This window comes from Paroedura picta, chromosome 15, assembly GCF_049243985.1.
Source record: "Paroedura picta isolate Pp20150507F chromosome 15, Ppicta_v3.0, whole genome shotgun sequence".
In the NCBI taxonomy this organism is placed as follows: Eukaryota; Metazoa; Chordata; class Lepidosauria; order Squamata; family Gekkonidae; genus Paroedura; species Paroedura picta.
Window position 1 is genome coordinate 2,129,454 of NC_135383.1, and position 21,621 is coordinate 2,151,074.

The window sequence follows — 21,621 nt, forward strand, 5'->3', positions numbered from 1 at the left end:
AATTTACTTTGCATGATTTTTTAGCTGCAACTGTTGTTGTTTTTCTGCACGTTTCTTTTTGTTCTTGTTTTGCATTGAGTTTGCCCAAGCTAGCCTGTTTGTTTTTTTCTTTGGGGGGGGGGTCAGAAGAGGAGTGCAGGGTCATGCTCTCAGTCCCCTTGCAATTTGCTTGGCCTAGGACTGCTACCTGTTGTGGAGGGCATACAGGTGTTCCCTTGCAAGTGGGTGGAAGAGGGGCTTGGAATTAAGCATTCATACTGGTCTTTCCACACAGGGACTGTCACAGCCAAGTGTTCCACTCAGCACTCCCTGGAGTTATTTGGGAGACGAACAAGGCCAGACTAGAAAGATATTAGGGCAAACTGTCCAGGCCAAGGAGGAAGCTATATGATGGAAACAGCATTAGTTTCTTGAAAAAGGGACCTCTGTTCAGCTGTTTCCTCCAAAAGGGCTCAGATTTATTTGAAACAAACTCCAGAGCCATCCACTGTGCCTCATTCAAATGTCCTATGATGCATAAGCTGCCTTATACTGAGTCAGACCTTTGGTCTATCAGGGTCAGTATTGTCTACCTAGACTGGCAGCAGCTCTCCAGGGTCTCCTGGGGACCCTTTTTTCACTTCTTATTTTATTTGATTAATTTGATTCTTATACCACCCTCCCGGTGGCCTGACTCAGGGCAGGGCAAATGCTGGCAGGGGCTCATGGGAATTGTAGTCCATGAACATCCGGAGGACCACAGGTTGACTACCCCTGAACTGTTCCTTTTAACTGGAGATTCCAGGGATTGAACCTGGGGTCTTCTGCATGCAAAGCAGATGTTCTTCCTCTGAGCCTCGAACCCAGGTGGATCAACATTAAAATACTGCTGTATACCAAACCATAGTTTAACAACAGTCTGTTTACAGGTGAGATCAAACCCTGCCAGCACCACTCTGCCTTTTGGCGCTGGTCTATATGTCCTGCCTCCAGTATTCACCACCCTCCCCTCTCTCCTTTGCTCCTCAGGATGAAGTGACTTCACAGCTTTAAAAAAAAACAACACCTACTGCGGAATCAGATTCCTGACCACCGAAAGGTAGGAGAGACTCCCAAGATCACAAATGGGTATGTCCCCCCACGTGGGTTCTTTTTATACTTTTCCATGTCTTTTTGGAGATGTTGTTTGCATGGGTGTTTTTGTACTTATATACATTCCCTGTTGATGCTAAAACTTACCACCCAAAAAATCACAGTTGGCAACTGGGGGAGAGGTCAGGTATCGATGCATGGCCAGCGCATGTCTCTGGTTTGCTAAACGTTTAATTGTTGGGTTTTCTCAGACCCTCGGCCCTGTCAGGTCTTGTCCTTTGTGACATAAAGAGGGGGATACAGGTATTTGTTTATTTTGTTTTATTTTAAACACTTGCATCCTGCCTTTCTGCCCAACTGGGTCTCTCAAAGCCATGAACAATTAAGAAAACCTTTTAAATCTATCTTTAAAAGCAGCGTGCATATATAAAACCAACAGGGAGAAACATACAAGAAAGAGAGTCAATGGGGGAATGCCGAATGAAACGGAAGAGTCTTTACCAGCTGGCGGATTACGATTGTCGGGGGGGGGGGGGTTGAGACTTGCCAGTCTGTGCTGCCATTTTGTCCGGCTGAACTGGTATTGGGGAGAACTGTGTTAAAACATGCCAGTCTGCTACACTGCCAGGGAATGCTCTTTTAAGGGAAGGAAAGTGAGAAAGTAAATTGAAGAAATATTGTCTGTTATGTCTGTCTCCAATTCAAGAATTTGGCTTGGATCTGCAAGTCTTCTCGTGAAGATATTGTGTCATCAACATGTTAGGTTTAATGGACCGCCAGCACAGGGCAGTGGAAACCCAAACATTTTGGAATTGCCATCTGACAAAACACTGGTCTGTCCCTTTCCCTAAGACACTGGGGGCTTTTCTGAGTGGCCAGTGAAGAATCTCAAGGCAGGTTTTCACTGGCAAGCCCATGGGTACTTTGTACAACCTCAGACTCTGTGTCGAGGGGGATGGAAAGAGCTTTTTCGTGCAGCCTGATGTTACCCAGTCACAAGTTTATCACCGTGTGAGAACGAGACCTCCACTCTTGGTGCTTACGAAGATTGGCCAGATGGCACCAAAGGTGCTCCCTCCCTGCTTGTTCCATTTTGAGCCAGGTGTTGGTGGAGCAAGGAAGGCCCCTCCTGAGCCACTGGGGGGGTGCGGGCTGGGCCCAGCAGTGTCAGAGGTGACCGGTGGAAGGCCAGTGTTATGTAAATATTTTCTGCTGAAACATGGCAGGAATGAACAGGCCATACACATCCATCCATCATTGCCTGGGGCCTCTGTGAGAGCAGGAATTGGGGGGGGGGAGGCAGACAGAGGCAGCATGTGCCCCACTCATAAACTGTTTGTTTTCTTTTTGTCTCTTTGGTTTTGGGGGCACCCCACTGAGCACCCGACTCTTTGCTTTGTCCTCTCAACCTCTCCACCCACCCGCTTGGCCCTTTGCGGGATGCCCCCCCTTCCAGAGTCTCTTTCCAGTTTGCATTTCGGCTTCTTTTTCTAACTTCAAAGGCTCCCCTTTATTGTCTTGGGATCGGCAGGCAGTGGCCCTGAAACATGATCACAGCCAGGCGTGGTGTAGGTCACCCCCTGAGCACCCTGCCTCGAGCGCTCAAAGGAACAGGCAGATGCTTCCCTTTGCATGCTTCACAACCCTGGTTACAGCTCTTTCCTCCTCCCAAGCAAGGCTCTGCTTTCCTTCCCTCCTCTTGCCTCCAGCCTCCCGCTGCTGTTCCCCTGCTTCAGCTTGTCCTTCCTTCTGCCTTTCCTCCCGCTTCAGGTTTAGCTTCTTGGCCCTGTTGGTAACACACCACTGTGTTAAGCCAGAGGTGAAGGAGCAGGCACTCCAAAATAAATGTGTGGGACACCCATACCTTTGAGCCTGCTGGGGGCTGTGGACAACTAGATTTCAGGGTCTGACCTCCAATTTGAAGGTCACGTGCTGTGCTCTTGGCTCGAAAAGGCATTTCAGATTCCTCGGTGCTGAGCATCCAGGGGGGACCTTAGGATAATTTTGCAGGAAGAAGAATCCTCCTCCTTTTCTGCCAAGAAAGCTCACCACCAAAACAATCTTTTCCTTCTCCTCCATTTCATAATCTTCCCTCACTTTATCTTGCTTGTTCTGGGTCAGATGATGCTGTCAACCAAAATAACAACATCTGCTGGGCCTCCAGAAAGCCCCTATATCTATATACTGAACCCCACACCGGTCATCCCGTGGAACCACTGTTGCATACCTAGCAAGTTAACTCACTGTCGTATAGTTAGCTAGTTAACTAGATGTTATACACACCGTTATTGCCAGTTAAGCTTACTGTTGCTGTTGTTAATTTGAATTTATGAATTATCTTATACTGCTTCTGGTTATATGTACTTCCTCTTGTTATATGCGAACCACCCTGAGCCAAAAGAGAGGGCGGTATGGAAATTAAATAAATAAATAAATCTTGGGGATTCTCCTTCCCCTGGCAGTCCTTCGATGCTGAGGAAATCCCCCCCCCCCCCTCCTGGCAGTGCCTCCTAGCTGTGAGTTCAGTGTGGCATTTGCCTGCATCAACTGCAGGCAGCATCTGTGACACCAGCAAGTCTGACAGAACTCCCCCCTTCCCCTGCATCATTTTATGAACTCCTTTTAATACAGTGTTGTTTTGATGGATATTTGACGCTGCCAGCTTTGCCATTTCAAAATGTAGTTGATTTTTAATCAATTATTATTCAGTTGTTTCTAATTTGTAAGGAGCCTAGATCTGTAACACAGGTTGGCTTTATAAGACATAAATGTGAGGAACCCTATGGTAATGACCCCCTCTTCCCCACATCTTTACTCTTTTAACTCATTTCTTAGTCCTTTGAAGGATGTGCCTTCTCTAGCACATCTCTCTCTTGGTGTCCCTCCCGCCCTTTCTGGCAGACCTGGAGAATGGTTCCTTCCCACATAGCAAAGCCACACTACCCCTGGGAAATGTGGGGACAGGTTATTGTGCTACTGGCACTGAAACAGTGCAGACCCAAGTCTAGTACAGGGAGGAAAAGGCAGGGTTTTTATGCTCTGGCAAGGCCCCTTTGGTCTCTGCTCTCTCTTTCTTCCCTTTTCATCTACTCGGAAGCTTTACTTTACTTCCCTGTCACCCTAATTGATTGCATTAACCTTTCAGCGTATTGGATTTCCCTGGCATCGTGTGGAGAGCGCCGTGCAATATGCTTATAATCTGGGCCATAATGGACGGAGTAGTCAACAAGCCCCCTTTGCCAACAGGCCCCACTGACAGATTGGCTTTCAGAGAAGGGGAGGAGGGAGGGCTGGGGCAGGGCACTAGGAGGGCACCGAAAATCCCGTATAAAGCGCCAAGAGAGCAAGACGTAAGTGCTGTTTAGGCATCTGAAAAGGGTTAGTATTAGGACCGAGTTTCCATGATTTATGCCGTAAATGTTATTGTGCAATTTCAGTTTTCATTGGGGATTTCGGCATATGTTTTTCAAAAAAACGAACACACAAATGAAACTGCCTTCTGCAAATGAGATCATTGGCCCATCGCAATCAATATTATGTCTACTCAGAGTGGCAGCAACTCTCCAGGAACATGGGCAAAGGCCTTTCCCATCGCCTCTGGCCTGGTCCTTTTAACTGGAGCTGCCGGGGACTGAAACGGGGACCTTCTGCACGCCAAGCACATGCTGTAGCATAGAGCCCCAGCCCCACCTCTGTTGGCAAATGCATACAAAATCACAAATACAGTATTAGCATTCACAATCATCCTCTGAAGTTTGGGCCAAATTGGAAAATTTGCTGCTTTGCATGAGAGGTAGGTCTGATGGCTGCTAGGCTAGAAAGGCTTTCTCCGAGGGCTGGATGCAGTCAGGAAGGATGTCAGGAGCTATAAGTAAAACCTCCATGTTCAGAAGCAGTGCCCTTCCAGTTAGCAATTACTATTGCCTTCATGTCCTACTTAATGGCATGAAACAACAATGGCACGAAAACAACTCCGTCGGAATCCTCTTCTTAGTTAAATGGTTTTAAGGGCCTGACAACGGTAATGACTGGGGAAGGCACTGGCAAGACACCCCGTATTGAGTCTGCCATGAAAACGCTAGAGGGTGTCACCCCAAGGGGCAGACGGGATATCTTTACCTTTAAGGGCCTGACAAACCAAAGCCCCCATTTGCAGGCAACAAACCCAGAACGGCTGCCTGCCACTCTTGAAGCAAGCAAAGCGGAGAAATGGGACTGAACGCAAAGAGGCAGCCAAGTTTTGATTCCTCCTCTTGTTTTCATTGGGAGAGGAAACCGCCAGTGGAGAGCACAGGCTGCAAGGGCTCCATCCAGCTCTGTTAAAACGGTGTCTCTGGACTGAAACTCAGGCCTGGTGTGGGGGTTGCCTCAGGTTGCATTCCCATCTGGAGAGCTCCTGAACGGCTCGCAGTCGTGATGACCAGAATATTTACTGGCACCAACAGAGAGAGAGATTTTATTGACATCGTTTTGTAACATAACAGAGCAAATAAAAGTGACTGGAAGCCAATATGACGGTAAGTTGGCCAAGAAGTCCCGTAAACGATACAGAGGTTTTTTTCCCTTCTATCTTTCTTCATAACTGTTATCTGTTTGAGAATGTAAGTTGCAAGTTCGATTAGCTGTCGGACCTTTGGCCCTCGTGCCTCATTTATTCCTTTTAGGACAGCTGCCTGACTTGGATGTAGAAACCCAAACTGGAGACACTCAATTTCTTACTATATATTTTGGTACCAATCAGACCTTCATTTCACCCACCTCAAGAATATCAGGAGACCTGTGCTGGCTAGGACCAGTGACTCATGTAGTCCAACATCTTATTCCACGTCAAAGTCACCGAAGGCCTACTCTTTATGCATGGGAGCACAACCCTCCACCAGTTATTGCCCCCTACTGGTGTCCAGCAGCTCATATTTAGAGGTATACTGCCTCAAAACATGGAGGCTCCATTTCACCATTATGGCTAATCATTGTGGATGGACCTCTGCTCCTCTCTGAATTTGTCTCATCCCTGCTTCAAAACCTTCCAGACTAGTGTCACGCATACCTTATGAGGGGTGAGTTCTGTCTGTTATAGATCTTACTGAGGCTTCCACTCATGTTCCAAAGGTTCACTAAAAACTGTAAGCAGGAATCTCCGAATCCTTGGTGCCTGGTGAAATTCTGCAAAACTTTTCCTCAGTGGATCATCTCTGTTAGGGTCGTTGGGGGTCCGCCACCCCCCCCCCAAGAGTTAAGTTGCCAGTTAGAAAGAGTGGCAAAGAAATTTTGAAAGGTGGGATAGTTTGGAAGGGAGGAGATGAGCTGACGACTGGGAAGAGGGGGGAGGAGAGGGCAGCACCTCTGAACGGAAGAGTAAACAGGCGCTGGGCGGAATTAAGTTAATTGATTGCTCCGCAACAGGCTGAACACTGTGTGATTCTGTCGCTGTGGCAACAACCCCCCAAAAATGTCAGACTGTTTGGAGGAAGTGAAGCGAAACATTGTCTAATTTGCGGTGATCCTGGTGTTTGTTTTCCTTCTGAGGAGGATGGGGATCCATTGATCGATTGTTTGTTCAGAAAACTTTCTGTTTTTTTAAAAATAATAATAAGATTTAAAAATTCAAAAGTGGCTGGAGGCGGGGTAGGTTGTTTCCTCAGGTCACCTTGGCTTCCTCACAGGGGCCACCGAGGTGAAGAAATAGCATTTCACTTGCTTTGCCTCCCTGGTGGGAGGGGGCCGTTCTGCCAAGAGGAAGATGCCTTAAATGTGCTTCATAGAATTGCTCTGAAATTCAGTTAAGCATCAGAAGCACCTTGTTTACTCGACAGGGATTAGGGGGATAGAATCTCCGGATAAATAAAAAAGGAGGAAATCACCAAAGAAAAGAATGGCCTGTTTCTTTAAGCAGCATGTCTCATTTCCACTTCTTGCACTCTATAATTTATTTAATTTATTTGTTTTATTGGTAACTCTCTATTGTTTTCCAAAAAGGGACAGGATTGTATAGTTTCCCTGATGCTGCTGCTGAAAATGTGCATTGAATATTGTTATATCATTGTAACAATCGGTAAATGAGGTTCTTTAAATGTGGTTCTATAAAAAAAAAAGTAAGACACTGGCTCCTTTTGCTGCAGGAAAAAAACAACCTAATATACAATTTTGTTATGATGAGTTTCGATCACTGATTTACAAAGCAAAAAAACTCTACTGTGGCGGAAGGGAGGAGGAATGTCCACCATGGGGCAGGCTGCTGTGCAGGGGAGGCTGGGGACATCTGACCCTTCCCACCCATGCGGCAGCCACTGGGGCTTTGCTGCAGACCTTGCCCAGAACTTTGCAGCCCGATGCAGGCCTTGTGGAGAGCCAGTCAGAAGCCAAGGTGAAATGCAAACGGCAGCTGCTCCCTTGAAGGAATGACAGCCCCAGACTGCTTTTCATCTCCCTTTGTGTCCTGTTGCTGTCAGGCTGCTCCTAGATGCTCTAACTTGTGTAGAAGAAAATGGGCTTAGAATTTGGGTTCTTTACGTTTCCTGAGTTCTTTGGCTTCACAGGGAAGCTGCCCCACATGGAATCAGACCATTGGTCTGTCAAGGTCAGCACTGGCTACTCCGACCAGCAGGGGCTCTCTGGGGTCTCCCACATCCCCTCATGCCTGGGCCTTTCAAATGGAGCCTGTGACCCTTGGCGTGCAGTGCAAGGCAGAGGCAGTATGAAGGATGCCTTTGCTTATACCATGCTGTGGATTGGCAAACCAAGAGGGAGAGATGGGGCTTGCACTAGCCCCCGCCTGGTGAAAGTCTAGCGGACAGCACTGGGAATTGTCTTCAGATGTCCCGTGTCAGAGTCCCATGCTTTGTGTGGTGAGCGGCGGCAGCATGGAAAATGCCCACTTTCCCGTTGAGCCCATTGTCTCCTCCTCATCTTCAGTGCCCATTCTGGCTGCTTTGGGGAACATTCCCAGTGTTTTTGTTCTTCTCTCTGCCCATTGGTTGGGGAGAAGCATCCTGCAGGAAGAGGGGTAGCCCATTTGTCGCCTGTATTCAGTATTCATTATTTTCCCTTCCTTCTGATGACATTTCCGTTTTCATCTCCTCACTTTCTGTCTGTTCTGCCCCCTTTCTCCATCGTTATCTGTCACTTTATATATCTTTTGCCTTTTTATTCTCTCCCGCTCAGCTGCTACACACACTCCCCACCCAGCAGGCACCTCAGGTTTGGGGGGCTTCAGCAGCACCTGGATCAAAATGTCCTCTCCCTGATTCTGTGCTCCGTTTACACCCCTGCTGTTCTGGATGACGAGGGCATCACTGCGGCTGTGTGTCCAGCAGTTCTCTGTGTTTGGTTCTGTATGTGTGTGTTTGAGAGAGAGAGAGAGAGAGAGAGAGAGTGATTTGACTGGCAGACTTGCCAGTGAACGAGGTGGTTATTGGCGTCAGGAAAAGCTAAATAACCCAGTAACTGGTATGAAGGTGAATTCATGGTCTGGTGAGCACTGAAAATACGAGAGTGCTCTAGACAGGCAGAGTGTGGAGCGGGGGGGGGGGGACCAGTGCTGACGCTCCAGAGAGAGCTGGGCAGCCAAGGGCAGGGCTGAGGGACTCCAGCAGTTCTGGACACCCCTAAAGCCTCACAAAGCAGCAGCAGCAGCCAGTTGCTCCTACTCATGGTCCCCCCAGCCCCTCCTTTCCCCTCCACTCCCCTTCCTTTTGCCAAATGTTTCCAAGAGTTTCGGTGTGGAAATAGAATAAACAAACCAAGCAACTAGTTGCAGATATTACACCTACCCAGATGTAATCTTGCAGGGGGGAAATAAGATGCCATTGTGCACGAGAGATTGTTTGGCTTAAAGCACGTGGATGACACAGTAACTTGTGGTGGTCAAGCTCCCGGGGAGAATTTCCTACCTGGTGGCAGACTCTCCTTTTTTTGGAAGAGGGTTGGACTGATGCAGTCACCCACAAAAGCAGGCTTTAACTGGCCAGCATAAGTCTGACTTGCAGACTTCCTTGTAGTTCCTGGAGAGGGAACTGGTCTCTTGTTGGTTTCTCCCTGGGGTGGGTGGGTGGGCAGGTGGCTCCAGAGTGTGTGCAGACCTGTACATGGCAGCAGTGGGAGTCCTTTCAAAGAGCAGGGCAAGGAGGGCACCCTTCCCAAACGCTAGCCATAGAGCACAGAGAGGCTGAGAAATACTGATGGGTCCACACGCAAGGCTCTGTGTGTTCCACTTCCACCGCATCCAGAGAGAGAAACAAAACAGGCTGTAGGTATGACTGCTTGGCAAGACTCCTCAGCAGGGTTTGGCCTCAGCAGCGCCCTCGAGCAATTCTGACTCAACCATTTCTGGTTAGAATTCCACTGAGTTGGTTCTAGTGAATTCTGAAATAGCCTTCCAGCCCTTCTGATTGACACAGCAAGAAGGTAGCACTATGTCCAGCCGGGATGAACTCAAGAATGCTCAGAGGAAGAAATGCTAGTTTTTCCCCAGGGGGAGGGTTAGAGAAACAGGGCTTATAGGCTTCCCAAAGCTAGGGAAATTACAATGTTTTTCAGCGTGAGTTGCGTTTTGCCTTTTCCAAAAGGGATGTGGATGGGTGGGTGGCAAGGCTGTGAAGAATTCCACAATGCCCGTGTCACATTCCAGGGCAAGAGGGCCACCTAGGTGCATTGCTGGGCCTTATGCCGACTTCCTGTGCAGAGGTGGGAGTGCCAGCCAGCCAGCCAGCCAACCAGAATCCTCTCTTGCTCTCTCATCTTCTAGCTCTGTGCCTTTTCTGAGTCATTTATTTATTAATTCCCCCCCCCCTCCTTTCCTGGCATTACAGGGGAGAACGGGAGGAAAAGAAGGAATGAGAAAAGGATTTAGTAACAATCCTGCAAATTGCAAAACTTTCATCCTTTGAATAATGTGTCATAGAAACTGATGGGCGATAAAGGGGGAGCCAGAGCCCAGCCAAGAATCCGGCTCAGCCAGTTTCCCTTATTTATTGAAGAAAAAAGCCTAGATAATTAACTTTTTTGTTTTGTTTGCGGGCAACTCCCCAGACTGGCAACTCCAGGGCGCCTGGCAAATGAAGTTTGGTATCAGCTACGCCAGAGTGGCACAGCAAGCAGGATTCCGTGCCCAGCGACTGCCTCGAAACTGACGCAAAAAAAAAGGCCAAGTTTGGCAGTTTCAGGAGCCCCAGAATGACTTCCCAGTTACAGGGCTGCAGCTGGGCAGAGGCCTTTGGGAGTTCTTTCCATTAGAAAAGGTGCCTCCAGTCCCCCCCCCCCCCACACACACACACAGCAATTTGGCCCCAAGTGATGGGAGACCATGAGGGGCCCATAGAGAAGCTTCTTTGAGTTCTTAGGGGGGGAAACACGGCAGAAGTCACAGAATCCTCATGTTGGAAGGGGCCTTACAGGCTATCTAGTCCAGCCCCCTGCTCAGTGCAGGATCGGACAAAATCATCCATGTTAAGGATCTGTCCAGCCGCAGCTTGAAGACTGCCAGTGTATCATGGAAGAGAGAGACAAGTGGACTGGTATGTAACCATGAATGGCAGGAAGCTTACCAAATTTACTCAAAAGAAAGACAACCCGGAATGTAAAATAGCCCCCTAAAAACAAAAAGTACAATACAGTGGACCAACAACCCAACAACTTGGTGGAAAAGTTGCGGAACGCTGGAAGGGCCTGCAGCTCACCCGGGAGTTCATTCCACCAGGTTGGGGCCAGGACTGAAAAAGCCCTTGCCCTGGTTGAGGCCAGGCGTGCTTGTTTGGGGCCGGGGACAAGGTGTCTAAGTGCTGGTCAAATCACTGTAACCCCTCTTCAGACGAGAAAATACGTCTCCGGACATGTCACGCAAAATAACAGCTGGTGCGCTCCTGACTTGCCTAACTTGCAGGTGCACAGCAGAAAACAACCGGAGGGATCTTGCTTAGGTACAGTAGCACTGTTGAGGGCGTTTGCCAGCAGCAGAGCAAACTCTTCCTTTTGTATTTTTTAAAAATTGTTATCAAGCCACAGCGGACTTATGGCAACCCCAGGGGATTTTCAAGGCAAGAGATGTTCAGAGGTGGCTTGCCATTGCTGCCTCTGTGTGGCGGCCCTGGTATTCCTTGGGGGTCTCTCATCCCAGTGCTCCAGCCATGGCTGACCCCGATTAGTGCCTGAGAAATGATGAGATCAGGCTAGTCTGGGCTTTCCAGGTCGGGTTAAACTCCTTATTAGCATGGTGGTTTCCCGTTGACCTGGAATTTGGAAACTCAAGAAAGCAAGGAGAGGTTTCTGCTTGTCTCTCGGGGTATAGGATCATGTCTGTCCAGTCCTGAGGAGCTCCAGTCCCAAATGTGGCAAGTGGCTGGAACAGAGGCAGAGAAAGCTTCCCTTGATGGATGTTCAGTAAAATCAGAGTCCAGTAGCACCTTCAAGACCAACAAGGATTTATTCAGGGCATATGAGAGCGTCACCAGGGAGTGGTCTTAAAGGTGCTACTTCAAACCCATTTGAATATTGACAGAGGTTGGCATTTTCCAGCCTGGCTTAAACTGCCTGCACTTCCCTCCTCTGACCAGCAGCCTCTGTGCTGGTGGAGGAAGCAGGAAATTGGAGTCCGACCACAGGGTGTTAATTGATTTTCCTTTTCTTTAAGCAAACATTGTTCTGAGGAGGGACGACCTGTTTCAGGAGCTCCTCTCCACCCAACCCCCTTGCCATTGTCTCTCCTTTTCACGCCCTGGGCTCCATCACCTGATTTGTTCACCTGTGCTACAGAGACTGAGAAGCGTATTTTTCAAGGGTTTTGTGGTAATTTCCTCTTCTTTTTTTATCTGAAACATAAGGATGTGTCATTTTTTTTGTTTCAATTTAGCATTGGAGAATTTTATAATTTAGTAATTAAAATCTCTGATAGGCTTTAGAAATTGCAGCTAATTGAATTTAATGGGAAGATGATTTTCAATTTTATTTGATTACCCAGACCCCTGGCATTGGTATTTATGGGAAAAAAATGGGAAATGTGCAGTGTGGGCTAAGATGGCATAATTGAATTAGGGCTAATCGGATTTCTTCGTCATGAATTTCACTATAATTTTCCTATAATTTTCCATTAGATATCTAGTTTACAAATATTCACAAAGAAATGAAGCTCTTTCGGAATGGAGATTGCTGGCTAACAGGATTACAAAGACGATTGCACAGCAGTGCCAGGCCAGGCTCCTTCAATAATGCAATCGCTGTGTCTGTCTCACACTTCTCCCCCCATCCCCTCCTGCTGCCTCTTCCTCCCCAGATCATTGGTAGGAATTCTGGTGCGTCCCCCCCCCTCCCCCCATTTCTGATTTTTCCATGTCCCACTCCCATTCTCACGTGCTTTTTGCCTGCGTTCCTGCTTCTCGTGTTGTTTGTGATGGATCTTGGAAGATGTGTTCCAGCACATCTGAGCAGTACAGAATGGCATCCTCCAAATTCTCCTGGGAATGTGCAGAATGCCTTTCCCTCCTTGCACTGAATAACCTAATTTGTGTCAGTGGGTTCTGCGAATCCAGCCAGTTTTAAGTTATTATTGATAGCCTGATATCTTCTTTGAACAAGAGGATGAGAAAAAGCATGATACAAAGGACCGAAATTACTGTCGGCACCTTGGCTGGATTCCACAGTTTTGAAGAAAAGGAGGGGAAGACAGAACTTCCCAAAGACCTCAGCTCCTCTCTCTAACCACTGGTGAGTGAATGTAGGCAGCGTCTCAGTGGTGGGGTTTGCTGCAGGCTATTAAGGGCCCCCACAAAAGTTACTATGCTCAGCTATACGACTCATTGGGCAGATGGCTATCTGGGACCTAACTGGAGACAAACCACCACTCAGAGTACTTTTGGGGAAGCACATGATGCCAACATCATAAATATCTTCACTTGCTTGTTCAGTGTATTTAAAGACCGCCCTTTGATTGTATCTCCGTAATGCAACCAAATGGCACCAAATCAAAAATGATGGAAACCTAAATGTTTGGTTTAGTGGCAGTGCTAAATAGCAACCCTGCAGTCTTACAGGTAATTTTTTAAACCGGTTCAGTAAGCTGTCAAGGATGGTCTTACTCTCAACTCCAGGGGGGAGACAGAATTCATAAATGGGGGGCAACAGTAGGAAGGATCCCCCTCAGGTCCTAGCCAGGTGAACTTCGGTCAAGTCTGATTCCTTAAAGAGAGCACCTTTTCAGATCTCAAGTCCTGTGCTGGACAGTTCCGTGGACATTATGGTAGCCCTGGAGAGAAACCTTCTTTCTCCCTCTTTCATGATGCTGTGGGAGCTAGAGAACTACAGTGGCTCCTGTGCAGCCACACCTGGGAATGATGCCTGCACCATTCCCACTCACCTGCACATATACAGTTGCCACTTGATGAGCAGCAGTTAGAGTTTTCGAATGTTGCACTAGGGCCCATGAGTGTGTGTGAAGTGCCAGCAAATCACTTCCAACATGACCCATGAGATCTGGGTTCAAATCCTTACTTGGCTGTAAAGTTCACTATCGATGCATTCCCTAAGCTGAACTGTACCCTTATAAGCTCATTTAAGACAGGGGCTAGAAAGGCCACGACTCCGTTGAGAATTGTACTGTGACTGGCCTAGGCCTCTCTCTCAGCATAACTCCCTCCCAGAATTGTACGTAGCCTCAGCTACCCCAGCTGAGCTTCCCTGTGCTTCTATCGCACAGGTGTCTGAGATGCACCACCGGGCAAGCGCACTTTGCCAGCTGCTAGTATTATTTGCTCAGAAGTGCACACCCAGATCCCTTTCCTTGTGTAACCTGCTTCCATGTGCACACGTTAACACTTTTCAGGCCATCATTTCCATCCTGCTTTGGATAGGCCCAAGGGAGAGTCTTTCCAGAGGCTTGAAAATAGTTTGCTCTAACGTTCCTTTGCCTGGAGACATGCATTGCTCCCTTACCTTTTGTTGCAAGGTAGCTGGCCCATAAAGAATCTCTCCTTTGGCAGCCCCATCTCACTGGAGTCTTTTCGTTCTTTCCTTTCTTGCTGCCTTTCCAAAATCTGAAGCATCCTCAGTCAGCCCTTTTGCTTTAGGTGATGATATGCCTGAGGTTCCGTTCTTCAAAATCTTCTTCAGGAAAATACAAGGCAATGTATTCAGAAACACGATAAAGTATAAAAGTGGAAACACACAAGTCTCAGGACCTTTATTTCTGACAAATGTGGGGGGGGGGGAGGCTCTGTTTTGAGGCTGGTTAAGCTGGTGACAGAGATCACTTCCCCAGGAGAAAATGGCCGTTGCTCCGTCCAAACACAAAGCAAGTTCTGGACATGTTGATATGCCTCCCAGGCTAGGAGATGGCCTGTGAGAGGAGTAGGGGCAAAATGGAATCACTCTGGAGCCGGGGAGCCTTTCGCCATGGCGTTTACCACAAGTTGTAGCAGAGTACCGTGCCCAAGGTTCCCAGATTTAGCCACAGCAGCTCCCAGGGAGGAATCATGACTGGCCTAGTGGACAGGTCCAATCAGTCTCTCTCCCTCCCAGGAGCAATTTGGTCCCCTGCTGGACATGGGCAAGGCAGCTCTCTCTCCCAGCATCCTTTGTTTCCTTCTCCTAGGTCCCTAGAGGGAGCACCCTGAGCCACTTGCGCCCCCCCCCTGAGGGGGGGTCTGGAAATCAAGGTCTCTGCCCTCATTTTTCCCTCTCTTGTTTTTGATTGGCTTTTTGATTGGCTTCCCTCTCTTGGCTTTTATTTCATGCTTTTCCAGGGGCATCATGTGGTCTCCCCTTCCTGTTTTATCTTCCCTGGCATCCTGTAGACTGGGAGATGGTGAAGGGTGCCAGGTGTGCTTCCCGACAGAGTGGAGATTTGAGCCCAGATTTCCCCATTCCTAATCCAACACCACATTGGCATATGGGTGGGTACAAACATCCCCTGTTTTACATGGAGTGTTGAGCTAGGGTCAACGTGAACAAAAAAACTTCCCAGGTTTTCCTCCACCCTTCTGGGAGAGAGGGCATTGGTGTCATGTGAGGAGGAGGAGGAGAATGTCTCCATCCAGGGTCGTAAAGACTGAAAAAACGAGGGAAGGAAGTTATTAAATATGACTTTTGGAGGGGACAGGTAGTTGCTGTGAGCAGAGGGCCTGCAATCCAGCCGGCCAAGTAGCTAGAGGGGGCCCTGCCCTGTAGACAGATACTCTGTGCTCTGGGCTTTAGCAATATTCACCTGCCATGTCATGCCAATGAAGCAATTGAAACCAAATCAAGAAGGGAAAGAGGAGGAATTGGAGGAAAAGTGAACACAGTTTGCCTGCCACTCCCAACACCCAAGCCTCCAGGCGCCTCCCTTGACGAAATACAGATGGAACAAAAATTGACTAAAAGAGGGTGACTGTATTTGCCTAATGGATTCCCAGAGAGACAGAGAGAGAGAGACAGAGAGAGAGAGAGACAGAGAGACAGAGAGACAGAGACAGAGAGAGAGAGTCTCATGGGATACCTTCCTCAGCATGGAATGGCAGCAGTGTGTCCTGATTAGAGTGTTAGATTAAGATCTGGGAGGGCCAGGTTTGAATCTCCACTTTGCCCAATCTCCATGTTGGGCCAGCCACATGCTCTCAGCCTAGCCTACTTCACAAGGTTGTTGTGAGGCTAAAATGGGGAGGGTGAGATCATTGTAAACCCCTTTAGGGGCACCATTGAGGAGAAAAGTTTGGTGTAGATGAAGCAAAGTCCCTCCCCAGTGCCGAGTCCCTCCCCAGTCCCAGACAAGTTCTTTCCCCCTGATTTCCCATCTACTTGACTATGATGTTGCTACTATCCTGGTGCGTGCTGAAGACTACACTGGCCGTAGGCGATGTTCATCTTCCGGTTAGACCCACTGGGCTGGCATGGGTGGGTATGACAGGCAGGGCTACTTAGATATCCAGGTCTGTGCCAGGCAGTGTTGGGTGTGTGTGTGTGTGTGCGTGTTAGTAAGAGCATGGGGGAGTTGAAATAAGGAAGGCTGTGTGGGAAAGGTGAACTTTTTCCAAGTTGGGGGATCAGTGGTCCTTTCGTTGTGTGTTTTGACACAAGAGCCATGCAGTGCACCTTGTGCTGAGGCAGATCCAGGACAGAGCTGCACATCTTGCAGCGACTTTTTAGAGCATTTTCTTATCCCAGTCCACAATTGTTAAACATATAGTTGCAGCGTGCCAAGCCCTGGTGCAGATCTAGGCCCCCCCTTTGGAGTGGGGTGGGAAAGAGAACATGCGGCATGTGAATGTGCACATGAAGCCCCCCATATGAGGGTTTCTTTTCCTCTGCTGATTTTCTCCTGGGTGTGTGAAATTTTTTGTTATTATTATTATTATTTTATAAATGAAGGAAAGAATGCAAGGGAGGGTTTTGAGGTGTGTTGGGTAAACAGACCTAAGCTCTGTTCTTTAAAACAAACGGACAGGCTGTTTACCTGATTAAATAGGTGTTTTGTGCAGAATGGGAGTGTGGGTACTTTAAACATCCTATAGTTGCCTGGGTGGATTCTGTAAAGGCGGGGCTCTCCTCGTGGGGGGGGGGGGCGGAGGTCATGGGCCAGCCAATTTCTCAACTGCTAAAAAGAATAATCTGCCAAAGACCTTGAGGGGATTCCTGTGGCTCAGAATACAGTAGGAGAGAACCAGAAAGGTCAGCTAGTAGCATATGCTGGAAAACGTTTGATTACCAGATCACAAACTGGAGTCGCTTTGGGCAGTTTTGCTATTTTCATTCCTACCTTCCAAGTGGAGATTTGTTTTATTTTAATACATTAAAAGACGTGTCACACCTTTCCCTTAAAATGCATTAACAGCATTAAAAATGTTATCAGTAAAACCATCAGTGATGTGAAGTTCCTTCCAGCTCCATAGGCCTTTCTGTCACAACCAACTTGGCTAAGATGCTAGTCCTTATTTTTCTGCACTAGACTTGTTTGAGACTTATTTGAATCATGCAGTTCAGCATATGCTTTCTTTGCATAATTTGTTCTGTTTCTGCTGCCGAGGCAAAAGGGGAAAGAGTTGGGGCCCTGCCTCCAGTTCGAGTTCAAGCAGGATTTTTTTAAAAAGAGAGAGCTGAGGTGTGCATCACACCACGTTCTTGGGCTGTTTGCCCAATACTGTGGTTGTGGAACACCCAGAGCCTTGAATATAAAAGACTTTGTACACTTGAATGTTATAGATGTGATGAGTACTAATAAATATTCTGGGTAGTTATGGAGAATGCTATTGGTGATGGAACAGGCTCAGGAGTAGCCTGTTTTCATCCTTATTAAAAGTTTCTGGGACTACCACAACTAAAGGTAGGATGTCACCATTGTGAGGTCTGGAATGAACACTCCTTCCCTTGAAAATCAGGCTGGCCAGCAATCCAACTACGGATGCACTGCTTTGCTTCATCTGCATGACATAGCTTGGCTCATTCACTTGAGCTGTCTTCTTTGCAGGCTTTGGCTGTCCTGCACACCACCTGTTCTCTCATTTTAGCTGACTGGTCTGGAGTGGTGAACAGCCCCTGGCACTTTGTTGTAGCTGCCTGATTGGCCCCCTGGGCTCCTTGCAGAGGGGAAGTTGTACTGTGTTGAGCCTACAGGATCTGATAGCTCAGGCACACCTTGAGACAAGGAAAGATGCGATAGAGGTCCATGAATGTGCGGACTCAGTGTTGCCTGACAAAATGGGGTCCCCTTCAGGATGATCTAAAGCAGGGGTAGTCAAACTGCGGCCCTCCAGATGTCCATGGACTACAATTCCCATGAGCCCCCTGCCAGCATTCGCTGGCAGGGGGCTCCTGGGAATTGTAGTCCATGGACATCTGGAGGGCCGCAGTTTGACTACCCCTGATCTAAAGAGTTCTTCATGGAATACATCCTTTGTTGCCACAGTTATGTTGAGAGATGAGCTGTTGTTGTTTTTAATATACCCCACTTTTTATTACCCAAAGAAGTCCCAAAGCGGCTTCCAAGCACCTTTCCCTCCGTCTTCCCACAACAGGCCGCCTGTGAGGTAGATGGGGCTGAGAAAGCTCTAACAGAACTGCTGTGTGAGAACAGCCCCAAGAGAATGGTGACTACCCCAAGGCCACCCAGATGGCTGCATGATGACAAGGAGTGGGGAATCAAACCCAGTTCTCCAGATTAGAGTCCAACCGCTCTTAGCCACAACACCAATATAGCTCTGTTGAGGTTAGAGAAAGCACGGTGGTCAGTGTTCCAGAGGTGAGCAATTAGGATAGAGCCTCCAGAGGCAGTGGATGCTGGTAGGTAAAGCCACTGACCCTCATAGAATTAGCATGTAGGGCTAGAAGGAACATGTTCCGGTCCAGCAGGGTGCCTCACACATTCTGGTGGCATCAGCTATTGGACACAGCTGCCCTGCAGTTCAGTCCTGCTTCCATGTTGCCTCTCCAGCTTTCTGTGTGATGCAGCTACATGAGGATGTAACTCAGGAGGCAATATAGCTTTGAGCCCCCCTCCCCCCCCCCGAAGATTTCCAGTGAGGAAGCACTATCCTCTGATGCCCCCCTTGACATCTGTGCGTGAACTCTGGTGTAAGGGCAAAGGGTGCATTTTTGCATAATATTTCCCAGCTATCTGGTTTTGCTCTTCTCATTGGCAGTAAGTTAGTAAAAGCAGCTGAAACTCTCCCTCCTTCCCCCTCACAAGAATGTAAGAGGGAAATCAACTCACCCTCATCTTTTGTGAAATGCTTAGCAAATGGGATTGCATTTTTTTTAATTTCGTTTAAATAAATGCTAACAATCATGTTTGTTTGGCCCATCTATATGCCAACACTTAATTCTCTTGTTTACTCTGACATGACCCTGAAGCCACGCCCTTGGGGAGATTCTACTTTTGTTTGGACCGGATCTGGGCAGACCCCAAGTCCACGTGTTGTTGGACAACAGCATCTCAGTGTTTTGCGTATTAATAATGGTGGACAAGTTGCCTTGTTTTCAAAGGTGGGTTAACTATTTGCCAACAATAAAATTTGGATTTTTGTGCAGGGTGAGAAGGAATTTCCCCATCGGTCAGTTTTGCTAGTGAGACAAGAGATTAGGAACGGAAGGTTGCGTTGCATTTCCCCCGTATAAGTAATGGGATTTCAGACTTGTCTTGTCTTTGGGCTGTCGTTTCTGTCCCTCGTGCAGCATTCTGTTTAAGGGCCAAACTACACGTGACACTGAGGATCTGTGGCTGGGGGTCCTGATGTGCAAACAGAGGCTGCAGCCCCTCCTCCAATAGAGACCAACCATGTAATCCAGAAAAGGAGGGGAGGAAGAGTTAAGTGCCACTTTGCTGGCCAAATCTGCCTGTCCCCCAGTTGCTTTTAGAGAGGGAAAGGCGGGATCTGTATATTATAAAGCATGCGACAAGTCCTGCCCCCCCCCCCCGCTACTTTAAAAGTCCTGAGGATTAAGGAACACTCCTCATTTCTCTGCATGAATTGGGTGGGAGTGCAGCCCAGAAGGCACACAGCAGCCCATACAGTGGGGGAAATCTGGCTGTGGGATGGCAAGATGTCTTCAGAAGGTGGTCCCTCCTCAAGAGACCATGGCTCAGAGCCCCTGCTTGGCATGAAGAAGGCCCCAGGTTCTGTCCCCGGCATTTGCAGTTAAAAGGTCCCGGTGAATTATTTCTGTCTGGGACCCTGGAGAGCGGCTGCCGGTCTGACTAGACAGTGCTGCTGTTGATGGACTCTTCTGTGTCCCGTGTACAAGGGCTCTTCTGTGTACGTGGGAATGGCTTCCTTTCACCCAGTCGGGCTTTTGGCGCATCTCACTCAGTCTTGCCTGCTCTGACTGGCCGTGGCTCTCCAGGGTCCCAAGCAGGGGTCTTCCGTGTTCTCTTGCCTGCTGATGCTGAAGACTGAATATTGGCCTTCTGTGTGCCAAGCAGATGCTGTGCCCATCCCCCAGCCCAGCATGGAGACCATCGCTTTAAGTAAACACATTCTGCCTTCAGACTGAGGCGCTGAAGTGCACGAGGAGTCAAGTCAGGCACCTCCCGTCAGGATGGAGGCAGCTCTTAGAAGTCAACCCAGCAGCTACAAGAACTGGAGATGTCAGGAAAGTAAGATAGCAGGAGGCTGAAGATCTAGAGCTGTTGCACCACAGCTGGTTTATAAACCTCCGGAGGAAGGAGTGGGTGCAAGGGGTGGATGGCAGGGGGAGGGAGTGGGGGAGATGAGGAATGGGAGGACGGTTCGAGGGGAAGGAAAAAGCCAGGACGAAATCAAAGTTCTGGCCTTGTGCGCAGGGGGTTGGACTAGATGACCCTGGGAGTCCCTTCCAACTTTGTGAATTGATGACGATGGTTGGAGAAGGGAAGCAGAGAAGCAGCCCCCGCCGCTCAGTTAGCGGGAGCCGGGACCAACTCGGGCGGGCGGGGCGGGGCGGAGGTGGGCTGCGGGGCTGCCACGTGAAGGCCGGAGTTTGTTTTGGGGGGGGGGGGCGGGGGGCGAGAGCTCGGCCGGCCTGCGGCGTCCCGGATGGCTCTGGCGAAGCGAGCGCGTCTCCCTCGGAGGCGCTCCCGGCGCCCCCGGGCCCAGTTGGCTTGGGCTGCCGCCGCGCCTGCTGCCCGGCCTCGAGAGCGTTGGGGAAGCGGCCAGGCCGGGGGCGGCCCGCGGGGCATCGCCTCCCCCCCGCCCCTCCCTCCCTCCCTCCCTCCCTCCCTCCCTCTCTCTCCCGCCCGCCGCGGGAGCCGCGTGCCCGCCTGGCTGCGAGCCGCCCTGCCTGCCTGGCTGCCTGCTGCCTGCTGCCTGCTGCCTGCCTTGCCCGGGCGCCTGCGGGCGGGCGGGCGAGGGGCGGCGGGTCCCCGGCAGGCACCTGCCCCGCGGCCGGGGTGGGGGTGGGCGGGGCGGGGGCGGGGCGAGCGGGGCCGTCGGGCCTGCCAATCCCCGTCCCTTTTGACAGCGGCGGCCGCTCCCCCTGCGCGCGCCGCCCCCGAGCAGCCGGCCGGCCCGCGGAGTCCCCGGCAGGAGCGATGCCACCGGGCCAGTGAGGGAGGGAGGCAGGAGGCAGGCAGCGCCAGGCGCCCGGCCCGCCCGCAACTAGCATGAAAGTTGACTATCTCCGCGGATGCGCCCTCCGCCTCTCCGACTATGGTGAGTGCCCGGCGGCGCCCGAGGACGCCCCCCTCGCCTCTCCTCTCCTCGCCTCTCCTGTCGGCCGCGCCGGGGAGCTCGCAAGAGTTGCCCTCGGAGTTGAGGCCGCCAGGCCGCCCCCCCCCCCCCCGGTGTAAAGAGCGCGCGAGAGAGTTGGAGCCCCCCCCCCCCCCGGCTCCTTCCCCGACGCAAACTTCGGCGCCTGGCGGGGCGGGCGGGCGGGCGGCACAAGTTGGCCGGGGCGGGGGGCGGGGGGCGGGGGGCGGGGGGCGGGCGGCGGGAGGGGGCCGCTCAGAAGGGGTGGCCGGGCGGGGGGGGGTCAGGTGCGGCTCCAGGTGACGGCCCGAACCCGGTTTCACTTTTCTTTTGGCGCGTCTGCGGAAGTCGGCGCCCTTCTCGCGCTTCTCCTGACCCCTCCCTCCCCCCCCAGGAGAAGAGCTGCGGGGGGGGGGTCCCTTTGGGGGGC

General features: G+C 50.1%; 1 protein-coding gene across 7 annotated transcripts in view; it reads left to right on the forward strand.

Annotated features, from left to right (window-relative positions):
* CASZ1 (castor zinc finger 1) overlaps positions 1 to 21,621 on the forward strand; it is a 214,626-nt gene that overhangs the window by 101,176 nt on the left and 91,829 nt on the right. For 5 of the 7 annotated variants that reach the window (XM_077311514.1, XM_077311519.1, XM_077311517.1 and 2 more), the window contains exon 1: positions 21,014 to 21,155. In XM_077311514.1, the coding sequence (XP_077167629.1) occupies positions 21,107 to 21,155 (49 nt within the window). In that variant the 5' untranslated portion in view covers positions 21,014 to 21,106. Of the gene's footprint in view, positions 1 to 1,008; positions 1,108 to 21,013; positions 21,156 to 21,621 lie in introns of those variants that run through there. The other 2 variants (XM_077311515.1, XM_077311516.1) reach the window with 1 other exon arrangement.